Here is a 19,948-nt window from a genome sequence, read left to right on the forward strand (position 1 = left end):
TGCCTCCCATCTTTTTACCAGAACCTTGCAAGAATCTCAAGACTAATGCAGACGAGCGAAGCATGAAAAATATGTGAATTTGACTATTATAAAACACACATAAGTAGAAAATGTGCATTAAAATATTTTATTACTTATCACACATTGTGATCACCAGGATATAGCCTTTTTTTTTTTGGAAGCACTATGATATAAAACAAAAAAGACTAAAGCTAGTATGTAATCAAAACTGCTGCTATACATATAGAATATTACTACTTTTTAACTTGGACCGGGTTGGCTGGTTGGTTGAATCGGGGAACCAAGCAGGCATTTGATCCGAGTTTATTTACAAAACGCAGATGATAGCAACCTAATCAAAATTGGTTAAAATTGAAATCAATCTCGAATCCTCATGATAATTATATGAACAGAATAACGAATTAGAATTCCAAAGGAGTAGTTCAAGAAAGCCGACTACAAGCTCCTCCTTTTTTTCCCCTTTCTTTGTCAGCCAATTGTGCTGCAAAACTGAAAACATAATAAAAGGTATTGACTTTATATAAAAACCTTTTATATCCAAAGAAAGAAAAAAGGAGAGAAAAGAAAACTGTTTAGAGATCCTTTGGCTGGTGAAGATTTTATACACCTATCATTCCCTTGCTTGCATTTCTCTTCTTAAGTTCTGCTACGTTTTTAGTTGGAAATTTGCAGGAAAGTAAATGTAACGCACATACCTGTCTCTCTTGTCTTGCAGCGAAGGACAACATGCTTCCACTTTGTAGTGAATATCAAATTCTCTCCCACAGATTCAGCCATCTTTTTTACCAAAAAAAGAAAATAAAGCAAAGCAAACTTGAAGCTGATCAATTGAGATCACCAAAATCTTGCAAGAATCTTCAAAGTTGTAAAATATGTGAAATAAAATATCAGAAGACACACACACATAAGTATATGTGTATAAAAGCAACCTCATTAGTCATTATCTCCTCCCTGCACTATGATCAGAAGGAAACAGCATTGGTACTACTAACAATAAACCAACAATGCTAAAGCTAGTAGGTAAAATTACAGCCGTTGATACATAAATAGAAGATCAGTGTTACTTAATTAGGCCAGATTTGGTAATGAAAAGAAGAAAAAACAAATCTCCTTTTATTATTTAAGATGCTAATTTTGACACGAAGGAGGTAGGTAGAAAATTGGAGATATTGAACGTTTTCTAACTAAATCACGCCTTTTATGCTCCGACGCTAGAACTCTCGGCGTTTGGCAGCATTGAATATCACGCCTTAAAGTAGTGCCCCCCACAAAAAAAAGCATAAATTTGAACAACGGCCTAGTAACACCTTCAACCACGAAGTGAACTTCTGTACACGAAGATGATCACCAAACAAAGATGCCATGCGCAAAAGTTTTCTGCACAGAAGATAAAATTAATGTCCTTTGGAATTTCAAACCAAAATTTCCCAAAACATAAGCTCCAATTCAAGATTTTCCTGGTTTTGTTGAAATTAATGGGAGAATGGATAGAGTAAATACCATTGGAAGCATAAAGTTTATGCTTGCTGTTGCTTAGGAGCGATTCACAGTTGACACATTGGTTTCATAAGTTAATAATATGCAGCTACCATTTTGCCAACAAGAAGATTCAGCAAAATGTGCTTTCAGAAGAGGCTATAGATCAGCATTTTGCATTGCTCTGAATTTCTTCTTTTTTTTTTTTCTTCAAGGCTGCTTCCATCTAAGACTGGAAATCCATGCAAATAGCGGATTCGTAATTCGTGTAATTTTTATCTTAAAATTAATATGCTGTGTCAAAATACCATTTATCCATGTCACCACACAGCAGCAGTTCCTAAATTTCCTTGTGTACTCTCATGCTTTGTAGGTCAAAAAAAGACCACCACAGCTCCAGGTACATTTAGCTGTTGCATCAGGATCATGAAACAACTGTGCGTGTTAGAAATACCTCAAAAAGAAAACTGTGGACCAGATGCAGGAAGACTACACATGGAAAATTATAGAGGCCTTCCCACAGGGTATATTTCAAGTTGGATTTTGTCAAAATCAAGTTCAGAAAAAGTTTGTATATGCTGTGACTGAAATATAAGTTGTTGGAATATCAGACCCAGGAAGATGACTCGTATCAAAATCTGTAACAGATGAGACGGTATCAGCTGCCTGTGCAATCATTTGTGCACAAAAAATCAACAGACATCTCGTTCCATGAATTTGTTCTGCAAAGAGCACTTTCTCATCTATAAACAAGCATTTTATCTGTGTCTATAGTACAAAAGTACATGCTGCCACTTGTTCAAGTGGAGATTAGTTCGGTTATACTAAACATCTGATCACTTTTTTGGTCGTCAAGAAACTAGAACTAGCCTTACGGAACATTTGTCGCACTTGCTTCATGTACTCTTTTACAAACTACATAAACCTCATTATCAGTTTTTTTTTTTTAATCTTTTCTTCTGTCCTATATCTTCGTTAAATGTGAAAAAAAAAAAACCATACTTATGACACATTTCCACGTGGCCGCTTACGGTAATCCTCCCTTGAAGTTCTTGCATCATACGCTGTTGATCCTGATATGATGGGAAGTTGTGATGAAGGCCGTTGGCATACATTTATGCCTGCTGAAGTAAATCCAGATTGTTGATGATGGTTTGACAGGTTATTGCAATTTCTCAACACTGAACACCCATGAATGCCAACTTGCTGAGAATTTGTAGCAGCATTGTGACTTCTGGCCGGGGAAATGAGCGATCTAAGAAAGCTGCTGGAGTTTTGACCTACCCTTTTCTTTCTCCCAGGATCCGACTGACCAATCACAGTGGTATCAACCAGAGACGTAAGCATGTCAACAGCTTCCAATGGCAATGAAATCCCAGACATACCATCATATGAAAGAATGCAGGCAATTGCATATATGGAGGCCCCAAGCATTTCTGGAAGGACTTTCCCAGGATTTGTCACCTATGCAATAAAGCCAAAAGATTAGACCAAGATCCCAATTCTACTAAAAGGCTAGTTTGGACATAGTTTGACATCCTAACATAGTTCTCTTATAGAAGACACGCAAGTTATTTATCCCCATCAGTTCATGTCAGAAAGAAATCAAGAGACAACCACACTTAGAGAGAGAGAGAGAGAGAGAGAGAGAGAGATTACCATGAATAAAATTGCAGCAGATAATCTCTCTCGTAAGCAGTAAATTTGAGCAACATCAAGAGCCTTGGACTCAAACGGAAGCCACCGGTCAACAATAACCTTGACTGTATTATCAGGAGAGGACATTATTCTCTCTCCTTGGTGAACATCTGACACACCATGATTTTCCGTCTCATCTTCATCAGCGTCATCATCCATATCTTCATAGTCACTTTCATCATTGTCATCCTCCTCATCTGCATTCTCATTTCCAGGTGCAACTACTATTTCTGTAGCTAACAATAACAATGGCAATGGCCCAACAATGCTGCAATTTCGTATGTGCAAGCCTAAATCTCCTCGAGTTATCTCGTCATAGGCTATTAGAGGCTGACTATTGAATTTCTTGAATGACAGCTTGAAGTTAGTCGAATGAGGGTGTAGGCGTACTTTATCACCACCTGCAGTTTCTATGGCAGATCTCTTTCCACATTTTGGAGGTGAAAGCAATCTCCCAACCATTGGATATAAACCAGCTACAAGAACAGCATGGAGTATTCCTGGGTCATGAGCATTTAAACTTAAACAAGAATCGTCTCCAGGTAGAAAACCATTTCGAAGTAATTCAGATTGAAGTTGCTTGCGCGTTCCTGATATCATATTCATGATGCTTGAAGAGACAAAATACTGAGAACAAAATCTTGATTCTTGACCTCTTTCTTTTGCACTCTTCCAGCAATCAAATGCAGCCACAACAGCTAATTGATCACTAAACCCACCATATAGTGAAGCAAGCTCAGATTTAGCAGCTGCAGCTCTCTTCTTATCATTAGGTAGCATTGGTAAAGTAAATGGTTCTCTATATTCAGAAACACAAGCTAGAGTCAATGCTGGATCAAGACAGTTCAATAATATGGCAACAAAAAGCATCTTGCTTGTCAGAGGATGAACAGGTATAGACCCCAGCTTCTTTCCAAGTTCTGTGAGTTGCTCATCAAGAGACAAGGCACCAATATCTTGGAGAACAATAATTGCATTTCTTATGGTCTCATAAATGGGCGGGTCCAGCATCTTTCGCAGAAAATCTTCTATTTTACAATTTGGATCTATAAGCTTCACCTGCCAGTAAGGACAACATTGAAGTTATTACAATCTCTACTATTAACATTGATCTGATGGTAATATCAGCTTAAATGCTATTCAGTTAAACATTTTTTGGTGGGAAAGCAGTTTTCTCCCATTAATTTACCAATATCAATCTGAGTACTGCTATAAAAAATGATGGTTCCACAGATTCTATGATGCATAGATTGGCTAATAATAGCACAATACATGAAACATAAGCAACTGGTTGGGATTGATCAAGATGAATGGGAACTCAGGCAATATAGCAATATATCCCAATGGATAACCATTTCCGATAATCACTTCAATCTCAGTTCAGGCATCATTGAATATGCCCGTTAACTTTCTGTTTTCTTTTGCTTTTGTGAAAAAGTAAGTAAAACATATTCCTTCACCTTCTAGAAATTATTTCACCACAGCTTCATCCATCAAAGCCTTAATCTGGATTATTATTCTATCGGAGCAGCACAAGTACTCATATTATTCTTCATTTCCATTTAATTGCATGTTGAACTATAACAAAAAAAGCAAATGTAGGAACTATGAGCACAGCCATCAACTTAAGCTTCAGAGAAGTGAGTCATGATGCCTGTACAAATTAAGTTAGCCTTCAATGATTGTTACATCCCTCTATTTATGATTTGAAGCAAATATAGTACAACTGACATTAAAATCATCCCTTCCTATAACCCTCTTGTGTGATCTCCAGTTTAAGAGATATTGTAGAACATTTAAAGTAAGATATTGATTCTTTGGGCCAAATTAGCATACAATTTCAAATTCAACCATGCATGCTGACTCAATGATAGGATATTTCTTGGTTACATCCCTCTGCTTGTGATTTGAAATAAATATAGTACAACTGAGACTAAAATCATCTCTTCCTATAACCCTCTTTGTGTAATCTCCAATTTAAGAGATATTGTAGTACATTTAAAATAAGATACTATTCTTTGGGCCAAAAATTAACATACAATTTCAAATTCAACCATGCATGGTGACCCAATGATAGGATATTTCTTTGTGAGGAGCTCAATTTTGACTGATGAGAAATGACATTAACAATTTGAATCAAAATGGATAAACAAGAATTTAAAAATGGAGGGGAATCTATGTCTAAAAAAGTGAGTATTGTTATGATTTTTAAATGAACATATATTCAGTTTGGACTCAATCAAAAAATACAGCTGGCTGGAACTCAGGTAAAAATCAGGTTAGGGCGGCCATACTGCAAGCACAAGGCTTTAAAGGGTTCTTGGCAGCCTTGTCGACATGGCTACACATCAGGGGAAATATTGTTTCCCCGTGTTGGACCAATTATCTCCGAACTAATAGATGAACAAGTTTACAACTAACTAACATAACCCTTTGCAGTTCCTATGCTATATGAGTTTTACAATTTATACTGCCTTTGTCCCATTTATATAGCCACTTGCTAGTTTGGGCTGTCCCAGAGGTCAATAGTTTTAATATGATAATTCAATCACACCCTAAGTGAACACTTCAACAACAACTATTTGTCATGCTTTATTTCAGTCAATGATGGGGGACAACTTAACAGTACAAATTATAAGATTGGATTTCCTGAAAAAAGTGTGTTCACTCCACGGTAAAAAATAAGAGTGAGTGGACTGATGGAGGGAGTATTTTATTTCACTATTTTCTTCAAATGAGTAAAAATTTTTTGAAAAACTTTTGGCATTTGACACAATTTATATTTGTATACTGAGTGCATTAATATACACACCTGCAAGCATAGTTCTTCAATTGGCATTCTCTTGATCTCAGGAACCTGGAAATCTGGCAAGGAGACTCCTCGAAGCTTGGAATAAAGATGATAACAGATCCCTGGTTGACAACGACCTGCACGTCCTTCTCGCTGTTTGGCACTAGCTTTTGATATCCAAGAAGACTGTAGAGTTGATACATTGTTATAAGGGTCATAACTCTTTTCTTTCATCCTTCCACTGTCTATAACATAAACAACATCATCAATGGTAAGAGCTGTCTCAGCTATGTTGGTTGACAGAACAATTTTTCGGCAACCTGGAGGGGGCCGTCTAAATACCTTCTTTTGCTCCACAGATGGAACCATGGAATGCAGAGGTATAATTACAAACTTAGAAGAGTCTCTAAAATAGGGACCAGAAAGTAATCTTTCACGTGTTCTATTTATATCATCCCATCCAGGAAGAAAAATAAGAATTGCTCCATCCTGTGAGTCATGACATATTCTTTTCAGAAGCTGCTCAATAAGGACATCATCAATCAGTTCAGGGTCAACACTGGACAAATATTTATCAAGTAAAAGTTGCTCCTCCTCAGAGTTAGAAAAGGATTTATCCATATGCTGCCTTATTATTTCAGAAGTTTCTCCCTGATTCTCACGTTCAGCCCAATCAAGAGCAGTCATTCCATCATTGGCCCGTAAGTGACAGTCAGCACCCAGAGAGAGAAGCATACAAATGTCACCTATACAGCCCTTCCCAGCAAAAACCATTAATGGTGTTACTCCAGAGGAAGACTGCTGGTAGTTGAAAATTTTCTGGCAACCTTCAGAAGAAATTAGATCTCGGAGGGTGTCTAACTCATCATTTGACAGAGCCAAAGTAATGGCATCGTCAAGTGCAATCCTGTATTCCTCTGCTAATGCAGATTCCCCAATTGTATTACTTTCTGAAGGAGTATTGAGGTGGTTATTCTCATTTGCCTTCACAATAGAAAGTACATCCTCCAGATAGAAAATTTTCACCTGAAACAAAAGTCTTAAAAAGTCACAGACAGCGCAAGACAATCTTCAGTAGCCAACAATCTAAAATACTAATCAAAGTATTTTACAGGATATGTAAACCCTGGAACTCGGATAATCGGACAGCCACCGAAATATTTTGAAAAACGGTCAGCATCAATTGTAGCACTCATCAGTACCTGTAAATGAGTGACTAAGCAATTTAGAGAGCTTGTGCAGCAGAAAGGTGGTAAAAGAATGAATTAAATTCAAGAAAAAGTGACACTAAGATGTGTACTGACCAGTCGTAGATTAGGGTGCAGAGGAAGCATATCTCTGCAGGTAAAAACAATTCAATTAATACAAATAATATTTCTAAGAAAAAATGATGATAACAAAACAAGAAAGAAAGATTTCTGCGCAGTCGGCAAAATAGCTGAGGAATTGGATCAGCCAATTGTCAAGCATTTTACGAAGAAATTCCCCTCAATCAGTATATAATATAACTCTGACTTGACCAAAACTAGTGCAAATATTCACGCAAATAAAAAATCTTAGCTTCAATAAGGCACCTGAGAATTGCCAGCATGAAATCAGAATACCGATCCCTTTCATGAATCTCATCCTACAATGTTAAATCAACAATGTTACTGGGGCAGATTTTTAAGAGTGATAAAATAAAAAGACCAATTCAAAAACACAAATAAACACATCAACGTCCACTTTTTATAGATGCATCCTCCACTGATGCAACTATATCCTAGCGTAACGGTCCACTTTCTGATGTTCAATAAGTAAGAATAATTAATAAGAATCCCAACTATATTAACAATAAAGCGAATGGAAATCCTACTTTTGGCTGATGGAAGTAAATCTAATGGAATAGCTCCAGAGGTATATATTACTACCTGTCAGTCAACCGTCAATATAGATAGAGACCACACCAAGGAAATAACCATTAGAATCATAAACATAAATTAACATCAGTCATATGATTGTGCTTGCTGACCATACATGTTTACCATCACCCCACTAAAACCATTCCCTAACATTTGGTTTCAAACTTTGAGCCGACAAGCAGTTCACACAATAAAGTCCCAATGACAATGACTTGAAGGAACTAAGACGGAAGAAACCTGACAAACTCCTCCGCTTTAGCAGTTGGTAAAAATGGTATGTGATTTAAATCTTTTTCGACATTTATAGCGAACAGGATACACACCAGTCTAATTTACAAAAATTTTTGTGTACAACAACTATCCAAACAACATTAGTATGTAATCTGTAGCCAACAGCCCCTGGATTACAAATAATCTAATACAACATATAAAGATATGAAAGCAAACTTACAAATCCAACAGACTAAAAGGAACAGACAAAAATTGATATTCTTGCATGTGTTTACTTTAAAACTAGAAAGATTAACAATCAGCATAATGCAGAGGCTTCTTATACTAATTAAGTTTAAAACACAAGTAGTTACTTGTTAAACTGTCAAGTAACCTTAGCATTACAAAATAACCAACAACTTCCAATGTTAAATGGAGTAAAAAATATCATATAACTACCTCCAATGTGAACCAAAAAGCAAAGAATATTCCATTGTATCTGATGTAAAATCAATAGATGCATTGAGAAGGCAACATCCAACATTGCACTATATGTAAAGACAACAGAGCTAATCTCTGGGCCTAGGCCATAGTGCACTTTCAAATGTCCAGCCCCATTTAATGAGCTAATTTAGTTGAACATTAAATTCTATTTAATGAATCAATGCATGGCACTGGCGTGCAAAATTACTTCTTGCTACAAATGAATAAAGCTAGTTCAGATTCTGCCCACAGGCAAGGGCTTAGAAGTGTAACCAGTTAACTTGATTAACACCTTCTTGCTATAATGCCAGAGGTTCAACATCGTTTGTAACTTCATCAGAAACTATTGTCATATGCATATTTGTCCAAAGTTTTCATAGAAACAGATACACATTCAAAATAGATAGCAATTTCACATTTAGTGCTTCAAACATTAGCAGAATCATAATAGAAATCTATCTTTTCAATGATCAGTATGTACTCTTCACATTCTTTGTGGAAGCACTGCAAGTTTAGCACCATACAGTCGGAGCATGTGCTGATATAATTTCCTCAGGTTGTGCTTTGACGCATGTAGTCATTAACTTTTTGAAGTTAGTCAATTCATCATTGGAAAATTTTCAATTAAATTTCAACAGATCAAAGCACTCAATAATCACTAGATTTTTAAGTGCCCACTGGAGGAAAGAAATCTTAAAAAACTATGTAACCAATCCTCCTGAATTGGCAAACTTTTAAAAGATAAGAAACTATTAGTCACATTCCAACTTGAAAGACTAAATTGGGACACTTCGCTGGAGACTGTAGCTGAAAGGTAATTTCCAGTATGTTACACTGCAGAGGATTTACAAAATATTGAATGGCTAGCAAAGCCCAATTTGTTAGTTGCCCATAGTGCATTATAGTGCAAACAGTGCCCATTGGGTTTAATGTGCAAGATCTGTATTATTTCTACAGAGAAATTCTGCAACAAAAAGCAATATATTCTTGTCTAAAAATATAGAGTAATCAATGTTCTAGATCATAAAAGCAGACAAAAAATAAGACAGACACAAATAAATACCACACAAGTCAAATAAATATAGAATCCCTTGAGTTTTTTTTTTTGGAGATATAGAGTCAATTCAAAGAAATTAAGATATGCACCCAGCATCTTATAATAGAGTACTAGTCACCTAATCCATCTTGTGTAAAGTCATCTTCAACTTTATCATAACTGGAATTATAACAATTAACTTCTTCATCTTCATTCTCTTCCGCTGCATCCTCATAAATGCAAATTATTCTTATTTGTCCATGAGGAGAACATTTGGTTTGAAGAAGAAAAGGAGAGACACAGCGTGTCCCTAAGTTGAGGTTTGGGGAAAGAATTACGAGGGATGCTGGGAGAAAAGATTTGACAGATACACTCTTTTATTCTTCAATTTGCTGCAGTGAATATCTTCTTTTTGTCTATATGGTAATTGTTCTAGGTCAATATAATGCAACATAATAGGTGATGTACAACCAGTTTATTACCCATTGGACTAAAAACTCGAAATAATTGAATGCGTAGATGAAACATCTCCAAAATTACAGAGTGCACTACATTAGTACTATGTGCTATGAATAGCTGACATGGTGCATGGAATGCAAAAGTATCTAAGCTATGCGGTGATTTTTAATAATAATTAAAAAAAAACCTTCTTATGGGGCTATAGCAAACAAAACAACAATCATGACCAAAGCATCAAAAATAAGTTGCATAGCATCCAGCAAAAGTTTCAAACAAGATTTCCTCTAAGATAGTTAGGAAATTGTACTAAATGTACTTTTCTATTGCACTTGATGATCAAAAACAAAAGAAAAGTTCACCAAGGCAAAATTTTCAAATTTGACAAGCTCTGGTGATAGCAGCTAAATGTAGATGATGCAACTATTAAGAAGACTGGTATACAGTTGACCATGACAAGAATGAAGGCATAAAAAGCTTTTGATATTTTCTTAGATTTCTCCAAACAGGTGTAAAAAAATTCTATTCTGATAAGTGACTTCAAGCAGCGCAGTGTAGCATGTAGTCTGGAAATAAGTTTGGAAAAGGACAAACCACGATTATGTGAGTTATATCAGATGCTTCATCCTTTGCAACTTTTTTGGAATCATTTTTGCTCATCCTATTGCTTCCTTTGGAAACTAAAACCCTCAATAATATGCCATTGGTGCAAAACAAAACTGATGAATGCCTTCCACCTTTGCTTTCCAGCCGTATCTAGCATTTTCCAGAAATGTACTTGATGTTAAAAGATGTACAGGGGACAAAAACATATAAAGTTGAAACAAGCGGAACATCTAAGTAACTATTAACATGCATTAAATATGCTGAGAAAAGCTGAACATCATCATTGCAGAAGTTAGTGTTAGCTTTTTATTTGTACAATGAGTCTGATGACTAATTCAGTTGAACGATTTTTCTTTTTTAGGCCATTTATTCTGTGACTGAACAAAAAAGGTTGAAAATGAATGAGAGCTGTTGCCCAAGTAGTCATCTTCAGCATGATATCCAGCATCATAAAACACAAGTTGCTATCAGAACATTAATCAACCTTTGTAAACCAAGCAACAGAGAAGCGAATGTTTCTTCAAACTTCATCTAGCCCTTTTTCAGTTCGTAAACTGTGAGTAACTTGTCTCAAGTGACCTGGATTTAGCCTTTTGTCGGCTTGCTAGATTCAGCTTGTCCAATCTGCTGCTACCTGATTTAACAAGTTCAATTTTCAATTCGCCATTCTCCCAGGATATCTTCCTATATATAAAGCATAAGGGGTGATTTTGGTGTTAAATTTTCCTCAGTTTTCGTTATTCCATCTTTACGCTTATATAGGTAAGGATTAGCGCTATATAACCACAACAAACAATAATTTTAGTAACTTCTAATAACTTCTATTATTTTGACGTCCAATAACTTATTTTCAAAAAGAAAAGCTAAAACTTCCAATAACTTCTGCTTTTTCTTTCCCCCTGTTGACCCATTAACTTCTACCATTTTTGTATTATATTATACAAAACTTCTAAGTTTTTATTACTCTGCATACCCAGTGTGCTTTTCCCACTACTTTACTTACAAGACCACTACACTAGCAGAACATCCAAGAGATACTAGCAAGGACATGAGCAACTCAAAAGTATGAAATGCAGGATTAATGTCAATAATTTTCATCTTTTAGTTAGCCTGAATACAAAAAGAAAGTCAATTTCTCTGAATTTACTTCCACAGAACATGAATACAAGAAGTTTCTGTGATCACAACGGAAGATTATTGGATTATTCTAGTGTTCGTTCAAAAACCAAAAAAAGAATGGTAAAGAAATCTTCGGTAAATGATCTATGTTTTAATAAAAGTTCAAATTAAGAACTAAAATATTGTGGAAAAAGAAAAGAAGCAAGCAGAAGATATTTTTGGGCTTCTCTTGAGTAAGGGAGCTTGAAAATAACACCCTTTACATATTTATTTGGCAAGAACAATAATAGAAGAAATGAGTTACTGGTCATCACCACGTGTTTGTATATCACCAACTTTTTCATAAGAACACAATGAAAGTAACTGTTCCTCATCAACCTCCATTTTCCTGTAAACTATACACTACCAATGGAAAGATTAAAAACTATAATCCTCTAAGCATATCAAGCCCTCACATCAAGTGTAGACAAAAGCAGCAGAGCAACTAGATTTTGACCCTATATTTTGGGATCAGTAAATAACTAGAGCTGGACCTTCATATGTGAGAATCCATATTGCCTTAAATCACTTGATAAAACTCTAAAGTGGTTTGGACTTCAAAAGGTTAATGTAATTTACAATGGCTGCACAAGCACCTTTTGGCTGTGCATCAAATTTAAAGAAGGTAGAAAGCCACTCTTGCAATTTGTTTCCACCCATACAAGTTTCCATCCAAATTCTCAATTATAAAAATGATATCCTGAAAAAATAAGCCCCAGCGAGAGGATGATTGCTTTTTTAAACAAAATCAACTTGAATAGAGTAGATTTTGATTGAAATAAAAAAATCAAAATCTTTCAACACAATGAACTTCATCTATTTAATATGGAAATCATCAAAGAGTAGCAAAATAACAACACACTGAAGAAATTGTGGTAACACTCAGAAAGAATAGAGCTCATGAGGTTTGGCTATTATATACCACTGGAAACAACAAAGAGTTCTTGAATTCTGGCCAATATTGTTAAGTTTTAATCCCGTCATCATTACCAGACATGCAACAGATTTTCAATCAGTAGGGCAAAGCATCATTTCAGGTTTTGGCATTAAATTCTAAGCACACCTAGTTTTGAGCATCCCATCCAGATTTCTCCAGTAGTTATAGTTTGTTTTATTTGCGGTGGAGTATTTTCCTGTACTCTTGAAACCTCTATGTGATGTGTTCACCTTAGATGTCACCCACGAGGCGTACTAACATTTTTTTTTTCAATACAAAAGATAAAAGAGAGAGACAAATGCAGAAGCAGTGACGTGAAAGGGAATTGATAATGTGAAATAGTGTCTTCAGTCACATTCTTTCAAATTCCAAGGAAAGAGGTGAGAATAGAACCATGAAACTAGGATTCCCCAGCATGTAACACCACTTTCCTAGTTTAGGGAAATAAAATCCATTTCCTGAATCAAAATACCCTCACAGTGGAATATACAAATCAGAAATCATCTCTGACTCTCAAGGTCAGAACCCTTGCAGACCAGATGAGGCCATCGAGAAAAACTATATGAAGTTATAGTTGATTAAGCATAAGAATGTATACAATAGTAGGGGCATTCAAAAGCTTAAAAGTAAAGTTTATTGCTTTAGTGGATAAAATTACAAGGAAAACTTAGAAGTAGTCAATTGGAAAAACAATCAAAATCATATAGTTTAGATTGCAGGTGTTAAGAGTGTGCATAAATTCTTTTTCCTCTCCTTAGAGATCAGAACACAAGATTTAGTAACATCAAATCCTAGCCAGCCTGAAATAATACTAATAAAACATTGTCGCAATATGACACTAAGACTTCTTTTGAGAAATTAAAGTGCCCCCACCACCTTCCACGAAAAGGGAAAGTCCATTAACCCTTTACAATAGCTCACCACTTCTTTCATCCTAATACCACTGTAGAATAAGCTAAACTTGTGAAGAAAACAATCAAAAGCCACAGAATTTCGGCTTACACAAAATTATCCAATTTAGATATATGTGTGGAGAATTATTAGCTTTTTCAAATAATTTAAGCACTAGGAACAAAACTAAACAATCTATATCTTCCATTATACAGGCAAGGATCAGAGTACTTAATTCAAAGTGGAAATTATACAAAAAATAGGAGTCATTTGGTCCTAAAACAGTGTACTTTAGTACTAACCTTATACATATATGCCTTATTACAAAAGGATGCATCTCATATTTTATTGTATTACTTATACCTTGTCGTATTTGTATACATTTGCACTCCTACATATGTAGGTAGAATAGGCATATAAGCAATCCATAAGATTTTAACCTTAAAGTTGTTTGATCAGAACAAGATATCAATTTAGTCAAATAAAATCCAACTTGTATTGAAATCAGGACAGTCATAAATTTCGCACCAAAGTGCATCAGATACTTCTGTTTGGATCATTCTCGATTACAAGTTTCCATGGTACAGATGAAAACAATTTTTCTATATTTCAGGACATCAGTTCTGAACTAAATTCTGTGGAATCACATTCTGCAGAGAATGAACTGGCCATCAATCAACATTAGCTCATTCAGATTGCAAGGAGCAAGGAATACAAGTAGTACCTTGTAGCCAACAGTATCTCCAACATTTTCACCTCTTTCAGCAGAAATTCTCTCAGCAACTACATACAAAAAATGCACTCATTCATGTCCAGTGGAGAAAGAATGAACTTCAAAATAGTTTGTTCAGTACAAGTTACCATATGCAAAAAAAAAAAAACACATCTCTTACCTGATGTAGCAGAAATTCGTCGTGGCTGTGTACAGACTATTTTACATGTCTCCCCTTTACTCCACGTATGATCCAAAAGAAACTGGGGGACCTATACCATATTTGGGAAAGCAAAGAATGAGATTCTACATCAGGCAAATCATCTGAATCATAATATGACGAGAAGTGATCCACCAAAAGCATGTCCCAGTAAAACTGACATAAAAGTGGTACTGCAAGCATATAATACCATATACCAGACTATGGAAGCTACTCAGCTTCATCAGATCTAGTGACTTGGGAACTCTGGATGAGAATGCTTAATTTAGATTTATGCTACAAATTATTTTCTGTCATCAAAAATCAGGAAGAGAAAATGAGGAATGCAACAAGTTATCATCTAAAATATACTCAACAATCCTTATTGTTCTCACATGTAACAAGAAAAGACATATGGTGACTGGTGAAGTCTAATTCTGGTACATCAAAAGATATTGTTTCCCTAAAAGTCACTGTTGTGTGCTAAAATAAATATGTTTACATTTAGAGGCCCTAATAGATCTTCGTGTATTGTTTTTCTCTGCTCCTGCATTCCAACCTCCAAATCCAACCAAGAGACGAAAAGAAAGACATCTGACAAACCAATGCACATAAAGAAAGATAAAGGCCCATGCTGTACTCTTGAATTATGTTCAAGTCAGTGAGGATAGCCTTCAGTCTGCTTAATAGAGAACAATATGCTTTAGAAAAGATGAAAGATCATTCTCCAACCCTTGTGTTTCCATGAGGCATAATTTTTTTGAGAAGAAAGGTTGTGAGTAAAGAACTTGAACACATTGATGCTGAAAACAGTGTGCACACAGAAAATATAGAATCACACATGAAGATTTTCATCCCATTCTGCCTTGGGAAAGAATGCAGGCAGTAAATACAGACAGGAACATTCAGTAACCTGAGTAGTTTTTCCACATCCAGTTTCACCAGAGATAAGAACCACCTGCTTTTGAAACATGCAAAAAAGACTCCTTAGAAAGAGATGTAGACATAATACTGCACTTACTGAATCACAAAATAACAGCATCTGAATCATATATATACATATATATAATACATATATATATACGTGTGTGTGTGTGTGTATATATATATGTATATATATTGATAATTGCACATTGGACAGAAGAAAACCTGATGAGATTCTACAGTGGATTTAATGATATCTGCAAATGATGCAATTGGAAGCTTGGCCCTTCCTTCAGTTATCTGAGAGCATTCATCAGAATAAAGCATAAGATGTAGAAGTTTTATCAGGACCAAACCTTGCAAGTTCATTTGTATTACAATCAAGATAACAAGTATGTAAGGGAATCATAAACAAATAATCAAGAACCTGTCTTAGGTTTTGGTTCTTTTCTGCCCGGGAATTAAGTGCTTCAACCCTTTTGGCAATCTCTGACTTGCTTAGCAAAGGTTTACTAAAAATGTCATCTTTTTTCCCTCGTACCTTATCAGCTTTCTCATTATGCATTCCAGAAATATATTGGCTCATCTCATCATCATCTGGAGGATAGCGCACAAACATATCCTGTAATATATCTTTAGCCTCTTCTGAAAATGTGAAAGAGGTAAGGTTTTCGTTTGTGCTATCCACTTTCTTCTTAGTCTTATAAACAGAAACTCGCCTCTGATCCCCACGCCTGCACTATGGAAGTTCATTGATGTAAAAACCTTTCAATCAGGAAGAGTTAACTGAACCAATAAACAAAATATTCAATGGAAGTGTGAATTATCAACTATTGTAGTCTACAATAATAAGAGATCAGCAAAATCATAACTAGGAGTAAATGACTAATACTGACCCAGAACTTTTGGACTTCACACCCATTTTCCTACATAATGTATGCACTGCAGCACGCTCACGGTTTGTCAGGTTGACATCAAATGTGTACACTGCACAATTCAAACATAGAAAATGGAATTTCATTTCATATGTGAATATTCAGATCAACAAGGTGCACATAGCTTTGAGCTTAACTTAACTTAAAACAACTAGGAAAAAAAAAGGGGGAATGGAAGCCACTGCCCCAAGTTTCCACTCCTAATGAACTCAAAATTTACAACTCTACTTTTTACTCAATCAACTTCATACCCAGACCTGACAATCAAATGAAAAATCATTGCTGATGTTAAAAGATTATTATATATCAAAGCAATGTTTTTTGAGTTCAGATACAGCCTGACAAACCAAGTATATTTAGACTATCACAAGGTCATGCACAGACTACTCATAAATTGATAGATGTTTTCCTTGCTTCCTTCTCTATGATTGGTACAAAGTTATCTGCTCCTTTCGCTCCAGAGTCAGAAACAGCATATTTAAAAAATAAAAAAGCTAAAAAAATATTTAAAAAATAAAGGAAGATAGACTTTCTCATTTAATCTAGGATTGACAGGGACACCATTTTCTAGCAGTAGGAAAATGTTGAGTAAATTATAAATCTCGAAATTTAGTGAAATTTAGTTCCTCAATCTGCAAAGGACAAACCAGCTATAGTGGATAGAAAGGTGTCCAGTTCACAGTGGGGCTTTATACTAACAGACAAGAAGGTTTGAGATATTCATAACTAGAAAGGTGTCCAGTTCACAGTTTACAATAACACACTAGTGGGGTGCCCATTTCTTGCTTTAAAGAACATGCTCATCCTTGATGCAGTGCCTAGATTTGACCTAGCACATTCTGGTTGTGATCATTGGCATGCAAAACAGTCAATTCACTTTTATTTACTGATTACAGGAGCATGAGATGCTCATCCCTTGGCCAATGAATCATTATTTTGTGTAATACGTGCACGCACGTGCGTGTGTGTGACATTTACTTTCAAGTAGCAATATGTTATCAAAATACCGCATAGCTTAGCTTACATACATAAAGTAACTGCATTAATTGTCTTAGCATTTTGACATCATCCTAGAACTTGGTAATTTTTCCTAAAACAACTTAGTTGAACTCTCAATTCGTGGCATATATTTATGTGATCTTCTGGATCCTTTAGTAAAGCATCTATGAGACAACAGTTTTAAGTATTCAATATGCTTGGTGCTCTTGTTTTCCCCGCACTTGACTAAACAACTAATGGATCATCAAATTATTTCTCTGAATGGCACTACACAAAATGGGAACATGGGAAGCATATGCAAATGGCAGAGACATATGTCTAGTCATCTACCATTTATGATGAAACTGTTCACAAGCAAATATTCTTTCCACAATATGTTCTTCAAATCTGTTTTTACTTTTGAAACATAAAATCAAGTGCTTCCTTAAAAATCATCAATTACATAGAGAAAAAGCTATGCATCTATCGTCTGAGAACTTAAATGAGTAAATCTGTCTCCACGCATATGCAGTACAAACCTAGCTTAACTCAAATGTAGTTGATGCTAGATCTTCAGTTCTCCTATTTGACAGAGTAACTAAAAACATTGCACAGTGGTAAGCTTTATCCTGCTATAGGTGCTTATTCTTACAGACAACAAACAAATATACCAAGTGAAAACCATACATTACATTTTGATGCAGTAGCTCAAGGATCATAAAGTAACTCTCAATATTATTATCCACCACATTCCTCAAGTTCAAATTGTTGAAACATAAGATGGAACAATAAAATCTTGCTCTAATCTAGGAAAAATTAGTGAAAGGGCACAATCTACTACAACATGCGTGCACAAAAATAGTGTACATGCCATACATAAATCAGAGCAGATGCTCTTTAAAATACATGTAACATTTGTGCCCTTTTTATTTAAAAAAAAAAAAAGACACAAGTATGCCATTTATAGGATTTCCTTTTATTCTAATTAGCAAATACCATGTGATTAGAAATTAAAAAACAAATAGAAGTGAGTCAACATGATTAGCCCTTGATTTACATCAATGGAGAGGGCACAATCTACTATATGTTTGTGAAAAAAAAAAAGCACATTGCGTACACAAGTCAGTACACATGGCCCTTAAAATATAAACCCAGAAATTGTGCCCCATTTGTTACAAAAAATAAAATAAAATAAAAGACCAAGTGTGCCGTTTCCATAATTTTCCCTTCAATCTAGTTAGGAAATACTTGGTAATTAACAAACTAAAAAAAAAGGTGAATTGACCATGATTAGGCCTTGATTTACATCAATGTGCACGTCACGACTTTATTAATTGAGAGGACACAAAAAACTACTGCATGTGCGCCAAAAACGAAAAAAAAAAAAAGAAACTCGGCATTTCGTACACAAATCAGTAAAAATGCCTTTTAAAATATATACTCGAAAATTGTACCCTTTTGATTAAATACAACTCCAAGCGCGTCAATTGTACAATTTTCCAGTTAATCTAGCAAATACTACGTAATAAGAGCTTCAAAGGAAAAATAACATGATTAGGCCTTGATTCACATCAATATGCTAAATTTTCAGGCTATTTGTTACAAAAGAGCAGTTGTTCTAATTTCAGTTTCTGGTACCGAAGATACTAAACAGTCTAGAATTTCACCCTTTTTTATAAATTAGGGCTCCAACTGCACCTTTCTCACTAATTTTCCATCGCATAATCAACTCAAACCATTCAAAAACACCCATTTTCATACGATATTTCCTCCTACAGGAAGACCTTACTCCATTTCAATTGGGTTAATCATCAAGCAGAAGTAAAAGCAAAGAAATCATAAGGTCTTAACAATACTAATCCACCAAAACCTAGGAAGTTGCAAAAAATTAAAAAGCCAATCCTTTTCATCTTACCTAGCTCGTTGGAAGCGCGAAACTGTTCGAGAATTTGCGAGATGTTAATCCGACTAGCTTCGGAGACATTTATGTTCTCTTGTGGCTGTCGGCCTTTCCGCTGTTTTTTCTTGCCGGAAAATGTCGCCGTCGACGTCGCCGGCGTAGCTGCCCCGCTCGTTGCCATGAATTTCAAATTTGTCTGTTTCTTTGCCTTTCTGTTTTTTTTTTTCTTGGGTTTAAGTTTAAGATTTAATTGGGGGAGAAAGGTAAATGGGCTAGAAATACAAATGGGCTGCAGCTGGCCTTCGACATTTAAGAAATGGGGCCTGATCAATAGTAGTACCCTACGTGGAAATTTTAGGGAAGTTTGGGTTTTTTTTTTTCTTTTTTTTTCCCAGGAAACGTTAGGAGAGGGAAGTTTGGGTAATGGTAATAGGAAAAATTGATTATTCATAGCAAGGAATTCATACTTCAATTTTATCAAGCGCACCCTAGTCTCAACTAAAATAGTTATATAAATGAAAGCTGCTTCTAATATCTTAGATTGTAATGTGAGGGTATCAAATAAAATTGAAGCTAATAATGCATTTTTTACCTAGCCCCATCCAAGTTTTGTACGGGGCCTTCCAGACTTCTAGT

General features: G+C 35.4%; 1 protein-coding gene across 1 annotated transcript; it reads right to left on the minus strand.

The window, feature by feature from the left end:
• Positions 1–2,160: 2,160 nt before the first annotated feature.
• Positions 2,161–19,508, minus strand: LOC113772381 (DExH-box ATP-dependent RNA helicase DExH6). Its single transcript, XM_027316974.1, has 14 exons — positions 19,328–19,508; positions 16,396–16,486; positions 15,927–16,233; positions 15,725–15,799; positions 15,489–15,533; positions 14,558–14,648; positions 14,389–14,447; positions 10,667–10,828; positions 7,561–7,613; positions 7,291–7,324; positions 7,099–7,188; positions 6,008–7,012; positions 3,157–4,254; positions 2,161–2,961 (listed from the first exon to the last, which is right to left on the minus strand). Exons 1-14 carry the CDS (start codon positions 19,491–19,493, stop codon positions 2,500–2,502), a joined length of 3,738 nt encoding a protein of 1,245 aa, XP_027172775.1. The 5' UTR covers positions 19,494–19,508; the 3' UTR covers positions 2,161–2,499.
• Between the last annotated feature and the right edge of the window lie 440 nt (positions 19,509–19,948).

The sequence above is a fragment of the Coffea eugenioides genome, chromosome 5, assembly GCF_003713205.1.
Source record: "Coffea eugenioides isolate CCC68of chromosome 5, Ceug_1.0, whole genome shotgun sequence".
NCBI lineage: Eukaryota > Viridiplantae > Streptophyta > Magnoliopsida > Gentianales > Rubiaceae > Coffea > Coffea eugenioides.